At 50.9% G+C, this 8177-nt stretch overlaps 1 protein-coding gene across 2 annotated transcripts in view; it reads left to right on the top strand.

The window, feature by feature from the left end:
* The first annotated feature begins 1457 nt into the window (after nucleotides 1–1457).
* Nucleotides 1458–8177, top strand: part of Heg1 (heart development protein with EGF like domains 1) — an 81820-nt gene continuing 75100 nt past the window's right edge. The window contains exon 1 of one of the 2 annotated variants that reach the window (XM_029544424.1): nucleotides 1458–1823. In XM_029544424.1, coding sequence (XP_029400284.1) covers nucleotides 1580–1823 — 244 coding nt within the window. In that variant the 5' untranslated portion in view covers nucleotides 1458–1579. The remainder of the gene's footprint in view (nucleotides 1824–8177) is intronic. The other variant, XM_029544422.1, reaches the window with a different exon arrangement.

Genomic DNA, 8177 nt, shown 5'->3' on the forward strand with positions numbered 1-8177 from the left:
CCTGCTTGTTAACAGGGGAGCTGTGTCAGGAGGTGGGGCCATGCTTGGATTGTTGTTGTTGTTGTTGTTGTTGTTGTTGTTTTAGAGAGAAAGAGGACTGAGCATTTCATGTGGGACCTGAAAAGTTAGGTTTTGTTTGTGGTTCTATAAACCCTAACCCAAACCAATTCTCTATTCTTTGCTCATTTGTCTAAGGTAAGCTTGTTTATATGGAGCATCCTTTGTGTCCTGCCAAGTGACTCACTTGTACTGAGTCACCAGAAAATGGGTCTAGGCCCATCTGCTGCTGCCCTGGACGTTATGATCTGATCGTCCCCCCCCCCCGGAGATGGGTCACGGAGGCTTGGAGACAGAGAGAGAGGCAGAGATATGGGGAAAGAGACAAGCCTGTTTCCTGAACATTTGGTAAACAGACAAAGGACCCTAGTACATCCGAGAGCATCCCAGGGAGTCTGTGGTTCTCATTTTGGATGAGATATTGTCTGAATTATTGACAACTCTAAGCTATGAGGTAAGCATGAAGCCACATGGTCATTCAATGAGAAATCCTTTCGTTGTTGGTTCTCTTAGCAACTCTTATACAAGTTATTTCCCCCTATTTTGAGCTGCTCTTTCTTACAAATAAAAGAGATTCCGGTCTTAAAATCTGGACATTGTATCATTTGTCTCCTGGGAGGGGAGGGAACAGGGACACACACAGAATTTTACTTACCAAGCAAATTTATTGACACTCTGTCTTGGAACATCTCCCCTAAAGGTTTCGTTTTAACTTTAGTGTGGGCTGCATTTTTTTAATGTTTAATTTGCAAATTGCTGCCCTTTTCCTGGTTGTGGGTTTTCCCTGGCCCCAGACTTGGTTCAGTTTTCTCTTCCCTCTGGCCTCTTTGGGTGTCTCAGCAGTGACATCTTTGAAGAACTATGGTGTAAGCCAAAGATAGCGTGGGAAGGAAATCAGGCTTATGAGCCTCAAAGAAGATGAGGGTTCCCGCCCTGGCTAAAGCAAGATTCTCACCAGCGCTGGGGACCCAAAAGGGCAGCGGTGGGTTGGGGCCTCTTTAGATCCTTAAGGGCAATGTAGGTTCACGTATGGAACAGGGTCTAGGCTTCACTTCTCTCTGTGTACTCACTCACCTGATGTCAATTATACTGCCAGAATCTACTTTTCACAGACCTACTGTGTGGCTAAGGAACTGGGAAAGTGTCCCCCCACCCCAATTCCATTTCTCCAAAAGCCAAAGCGATGCTCCAGGGTGTGGGCCCCGTGACAAAAGTCGCAGGGGGCTCCATGAGTTCACCCGGGGGTTCCGTGTACTCACCCCGGAGACCCAGACCGCCTCCGCCCTCTTCCTGTCCTCTCCCCGCCCCTGGGCCCCCGCGCGGGGCTGGTGATGTCAACCGAGGAGGAGCCGCCCGCCCCGCGACCCGCCCGGGCTGATTGGCGTGTGGCAGCACCGGGGCTGCCTCCGCCCTCCCGCGGCTCGCACAACTTTTGCGGCTGAGAGCGCGCTCGCACCCCGCTCTGCTCGCCGCCGCCCTCGGCCCGGCGCCCGGCATGTGAGCGCGGGCGGCCGCCGCCACCATGGCCACGCCGCGCGCCCCGCGGTGGCCGCCACCGTCGCTGCTGCCACTGCTGCTGCTACCGCTGCTGCTGCTGCCGCCCGCTGCCCCTAGGGCGCGGGGCTCCCTTCCCTCCCCGGCCCATCGTACACTCCTCCCGGTCGCGGGACCGCTTTTGCCGCCTGGAGCCGGACACACGGCCCCCTGGCCCGGCGTCGCGACCCGGCGGGGACGTTCTGGCCGCGTCCCTAGAGGCGTGAGCATGGGTGAGTGAGAGTCTCCAGCGAGGGACAGGGGGCGTGGGCGCTTCGCGGCTGCCCCATCCTAGCCATGGCTCCGTGGACCCTCGTGGTTGGAACCCTGAGGGTGGCCCAGGACGGAGAAACGCTGTCCCTGGCCACTAGAATATAAAATGTTCGCATGCGTTCCCTCCCTGAGCTTTGGAAGAAAACTCTCTCCTGGGGTAGCCCACACCCTTCTCACTTTTACAAAAAGAAGACCCCAAAGAGCCTCTCTCACCTCGTGGGGAGTGGTAACTTCTGGCTGCTGTCCTTCGGTTTCAGCCCCAACCCCCAACCCCCAGATGTAGAACTGGTCTCTCCTGGTCTAAAGCCTGACTTTCCAGTATAAGTAAATAACGGATTTCGGAGTTTGGAAGGCTTCTAGTACTTAGGACTTCATAAAGGACAAAGAGTGCGCTTTAAAACAAACCGAGCTATCCAGTTAACCTTAGGAGCAGGGTTACTTGGGATGGGGTTGGGGGCACTGCAAGGTCAAACCCCTGGAAGCCACTGGCTAGCTTTGGACTGTCCTGGGGCCCTTTCCTCCCCCAGCCAGCTGCTTGCTGTGCAGGCAGGCACTGCCTGTCCTGGTCACAGAATGGGGACTCAGCTCCTGTGCCTGCCTCCTTTGTTTCCAGTTCCTTTTTCTGCTGGAAGAAAATGCCACGGCCTGGGTGGGATTCTAATGGAACCCCCACACGACCTTGGCTGTGTCTCGTCTTTGGCTCTCAGTTTCCCCATCTGTGGAATGGAAGGGCCCCCATTCCTCCCTGCCTCCAAGTGACAAGAGGTGACAAAATGAAAGTAAAAATAGTAGAAAGTGCTGTGAACCAAACTGGCCTAGGTGATGTTAGCCATTTGTCCTCCCATGAGAGGCAGAGGGCACACATCGGGCTCTGTGGCTGCCACACGGCTGGGACTGCCAAGATTTTGTCCAGTTTTCACTTCTTGTCTGTCTGTCTGTCTGTCTATCTTACATGCTTTACAAACTTTCTCCAACTTACTCATCCTTAGAAGGAAGAGGTACTACTTCCTAGAATTGAATAAGAGAAACATTTCTACCCTCATAAAGCCTCAGTTGAACCATAATCTCCCCTCCGCAGACTGCCTTAGCCTTGTGAACTTCTGAGTCACTGGTCCAAGACTGAGTTGGAAACTGAGGAAGGGTGAATAAAGGGGGTGGGGGAAGCTGTTCTGAAGGTCCTTAAAGACAACATGCTGTGCAGCCCCGACTTCTATAATCTTGATGACTGATTTTCAGAGAAAGGAATTAAGAACTTAGAAGACATTTACTGTTCTAGATACAGTTGTGTGTAAGGAACTGATAACTCAAGACAGCCACCTGGGAACCCAAGGCAGGTGCCACTGACTGGTACTCAGGCTGAGGGCTCCATCTTGTGAGGGGCTAGGAAGGGAGCAGGGGATGCTGGGAGCGGGGATGCTGAGCTCCAGCTTGCGGCTGGCACAGGGCTCTCCTCCCTATGGCAGGGGATCTCCCAGGCTCACACAGGCGTAAGCGTAGCATAAGGCTGAGTTAGAGGAGGTAAGGTAAGGATGGGGGCCTTACGAGAGCGGGGCCTTCACAGCCACAGTGCTAGAACCTGCTCTGCTCTGTTCTGTTTGGGGGAAAGCAGGAGAGAGGCTTCAGGCAGAGGAAGAACCCAGGAAGGAACGAGAAGGATCCAGACTTTCTTTTAAGAAGGTTTCCTGATCTCAATTGCTCTAAGGCCCAGTCTGGGGCAGGGGTGTTTAAAAGGTAAAGTTAGAAGAGGTGCACTCTGTGACCTGTTGAAACCTGCGAGAAGTTACCAGTGTGGCCGAAGATCTAGGCACTGCCTCTCGGGTTTCTGTTAGTGCCTCAAATGATGTCACTTAGGAAAAGGAAACAACAAACAAGCAACTACAACACAACAGCAGTCAGCGACCTCAGGGAGCCGGAGTTTTGTAGCAACCTCTTAAAATTTTCCTGGCCCACTTTGATTGGCCATTACACACTGCTAGGCCCTCACGTCTGCAGAAATCCTTGGCGGTCCTTTGCAGACATCCAGCCGCCGTGATACCCGGGCAGATGGCCACCCATGCTCTGCATCCACGTTTTTTTGTGTTTAGGGAGGTGAGTGTTCTTGATGGTAGTGAACCTTGAGTCGCACAAATAATACCCTTAAGCTGACAGTTGGGGAAACTACCCTGAGCCGCCACTTCTGGGGGTGCTGGTGGCCAGTGCCTGGTCATCACGGTCTGGGCTTCCAAATATTCCCCGGTGAGTAGCCCAGACTTAATTCTTCCCAGAGGGTCCTTCTAGTTCCTCTCTCCCCGGAGAGTTCAAGGTTCCCACTACTGGGTGGCTGTGTTTGCATTCCATTTGTGGGCTGTTTGCCTGTGTCACACTGTCCTCCAGGGAGAACTGCCCCCTGTTTGTATAGCCATTATTTGGCTTTAGTGACCCACCTGTCACCCGGTTCTGCTGTGTTTGCTGCTTCAACCATCAATGAAAAGAGATTGAGATTTCCTCTCTCTGTGTTGGCTTTCCTATGACCGAGGGTCGCCCCAGAGCCATCGCTCCAGGCTGAGAACTAAGTTTAATTTTTCAGTCCACGGGCCATGCTTTCCTTGTGAGAGATGGGGGGTAGGGGGAGGTGGGAAAGAAGCTGGACTCAGACTTTGAATCCTCCCCAAGAACTTCCCCACCCGAAGGGGAAATGGTGCTGCCTTGTTAAATTAAGCAGCCAGCCCAAGGAATAATAATCTTACAGAAATGTGGTTCCCTAAAGGAAGAGTGCCGTGAGCCCAGCCCCTTCGGAGCTGTTAAATGGTGGTTCCTAAATTGCTCTAACTTTGTAGCCCAACTTCATCCTTTTGCTAGGCTGCCACAGTACCACTGCAAGGTGCTAGGAAGGCTGGCTGGGGGAAGAGAATGTGACCCTCCTGGCTGAGACTGAGAGAGAGTTCTGGGCATCTAGAAGCTGCTTCTCTGACAGAGGTTGTCACAAGTAGAGAGAGGGAGACTTGGTGTGCGGCGTGCTGAAAAGCCACATCCTTTTCACCTTCCCTCTCTCCTGGTGCGTGCAGATGCTGAGCTCATGTTTTCTGCTCACCAGCTGACTTGTGTGTGGACAAGGGGAGACTTCACTGCGTCCATGCCAGCTGGGTGGTTACTGCCTCCTAGACCCAGGAGCAAGGGCAGGAGCCTCTCTGCCTTCCAGTGATCTCTCTGATTCCACTGGCGCTGGCCAGCTGTCCGAGAGCATCCTTATTCAGGGTGGGAAAGAAGGAAGCAGCAGATGGCATTTGCTGTGTTCTTAGCTGCTCCTTATCTTCTTTCAAATCTTCCCTCTGCCCCAGCATCTTCTCTGTATGAGCAGGACACTTGAACTGTAATCGAAACTTTTCTTTGAAGAATCCTGCAGAGACAACAGGAAGGCAACTAACTGACATCCCTCTTAGAACTCCTAGCCTTTGAGCACCTGTGTGTGGTCAGTACACGTATGTTTTTTTACCCCATTTCACCCTCAAAGTCCTACCAGGGGTATTGCTTCCCATTAGTCTCCCTTTATGAGAGACAAAGCCTAGCAAGGTTAGGTTACAGGGAAAGGAAGGAAACTGGGTATGATTTCAATCAAGTTCATTAGCCCATCCCCACCACATTATGAGGTCTCTGTTTCTCATCTGAAGGACAGGAAAACCTTGTTATAGATCCTTAGGTGCCTCTCCAGCTCAACATCCTTGCGTGAAGTTGGGGACCATGACTAGAACGAGGTGGCAATCAAGGTGCTGGCAGGAGAGAGCTTTTCCAAAAATAATTTCTAAGGCTGGAGAGATGGCTCAGTGGTTAAGAGCACTGACCGCTCTTCCAGAGGACCAGGGTTCAATTCCCAGCAACCACATGGTAGTTCCCAATCATCTGTAACTCTGGTTCCCAAGGGATCTGGCACCCTCAACAGACATACATGCAAACCTAACATCAATGCCCACAAAACAAAACAAAATAGAAAACCCACAAAAACACACAAATATAATTTTAAAATTATTTTATATTTAAGTATGTACATGTGCATGAGTGTGTGCGTGTGCGTGTGCGTGTGCGTGTGCGTGTGTGTGTGTGTGTGTGTGTGTGTGTGTGTGTGTGTGTGNGTGTGTGTGTGTGTGTGTGTGTGTGTGTGTGTGTGTGTGTGCATGTAAGTGCAGGTGCCTGTGGAGGCCAGAGGCAGCAGATCCTCTGAACTTGAGTTATAGGTGGTTGTGAGCTGCCCAGTGTGGGCTCTCAGAACAGAACTCAGGGCCTCTGAAAGAACATTGCACACTCTGACCCTCTGAGCCATCTCTCCAGCCCCAAGAGGGAAGATTTTAAGATTATTTTTATGAGCAGGGGGATTGTCCATGAAAGTACTTAAGTGTATGGATGCATAGAATGATGTTTTATATTGTTATTATGGTGCATGACCTGTATATATGCCAATCCATAGATTACAGGTACCTGGTAGCTCATTCATTTTCACTGATGTGAAGTGTTGACTTCTGTGGCACCATGGGACAGTGACTAACACTGACAATTGTCAGTTGCTCTCAGCACCTGCTCTGTGGAATGAAAACGCGTTTTCCCGCCACTTCCATTTTACCATCCGCGCAACTCAGTATTCATTTCCCTAGACGTGAACAACGAGATTCCCGTCCTGTGTTTTCTCCCCTTCTTTTGTCGGAGTATGACAGATGTCTCCCTGCTTCTAAAGATAATCCTAAAAATTCTACCCTCTCTGGACTGGGAATGGCTCAGTGGCTTCGCGTGCATACTGTTCCTTCAGAGGACCTGGGTTTAGTTCCCAGAATCTCACTGGGCAAACTCACAGCTACTGTCACTTCAGCTCGACAGGACCATTGTGATAGCTTCTGGCCTCCACAATCACCCACACTCACATGCAAACACACACACACACACACACACACACACACACAACTAATTTTTTTTTTTTAAATCTCTTCTTCACAGGTTGTCGGCATCTTGGTTACCATCTCTTCTAATCATGATCCCAGAGCCAGCAATCCATGTCTTATTTGATAGGTTTATAAATCAGAAAATACTTAACTAAAGCCTTCCCCTGCCTGGAGAGCTTTGTCAGGTGACATGGAGGTTGTAGGCACATCTGTGGTGTCCCCCTTCCTCCCCAGGGATAATCTTGCTAGGGCCCAACTGTCAAGGATGTAAGACCTGGGACAACAATATAGTAATGATTCGTAAGCTAAGAAAGATCCATATTGGTACCAACCAAGGAATGGTATGGACAGAGCAGGCTGTGGTGTGGAAGTGCAGACTGTAGGGGCTCCAGGACAAGGGACCTCGTGAGGAAGGAGGGATGCGATGAGTTTTGGAAGGTTGACTAGGATGTGGGTGGGCAGATGTGGAAAGATTTTGGCATCAGCAGAATCTCACACGTTGAAAAGCTCAAGGCTGATTTCTTCTTTTGTTTACGTTTGTTGTTTGTTTGTTTGTTTGTTTTTGGTGGGGTTATTATTAGTTATTGTCCAGAGTGATGGCCTTCCCTGTGGCGTTTTCTGACATGTGTGTCATATGTTGCTCATATTTCTCTCCTGTTCCCCTCACACCTGTCCCCTTTCTACCCTCCCCCAGTCCTCACTCTGTTTTCATGCCTCCCACCGCGTGTGCGTGTGCATGTGTACCTATGAACACAGGTAGGTGCAACACTCGTCTTTGCCTTTCTGTGTCTGGCTTGTGTCGCTCTGTGTGATCTCCAGTTCCGTGCGTGCCTCTGGCATACCTTCATTCTCTGTAGCTGAATACACATGTACATGGATAGGAAGCACGTTTTCTTTATCTGCTCACCTATTGACAGCTGTCTAGGCTGGTTCCATATTAGCTCAAGACTCTGCATAGAGGTTATCATCAGTCAAGGCCAGAGGAGAGAAGATGTGGGGGATGTGAATTGGGATTGCAAAATTATCATAGACCACAGCCTGGGAAGGGAGCTAAGGCCATTACAGAGGGCCTTAGAATCCTTCCCTGTCCATGTAATGGAGCCACAAGCCCTTCCTGGCCTTAGAGAAGAGAGCAGTGTCTTTTGTGTGTTCATGTTTATTTGAGCCTGGAGCTGGGCCTTGTCGACAACCCCTGGCAGGTCTCTGCCTCACTCCAGCCCAGAAGGTATTCTGGAGTTTGTGGGAGGAAGGCTAAGAAGTATTAAATCCTTGGGTTTGGAGGAATGGGCTAAAATCAGAATAGGGCTGGAGTAGAGGCTGTGGGAAGTGGAGGGTGAGAGAGACAAAGGCCTTTCAGGCGGACAACAGGGGAGCCCAAGGCTGCCAGCCAAGGAGATGCTGAGAGGGGAG

The sequence above is a fragment of the Mus pahari genome, chromosome 12 (assembly GCF_900095145.1).
Source record: "Mus pahari chromosome 12, PAHARI_EIJ_v1.1, whole genome shotgun sequence".
Classification (NCBI taxonomy): domain Eukaryota; kingdom Metazoa; phylum Chordata; class Mammalia; order Rodentia; family Muridae; genus Mus; species Mus pahari.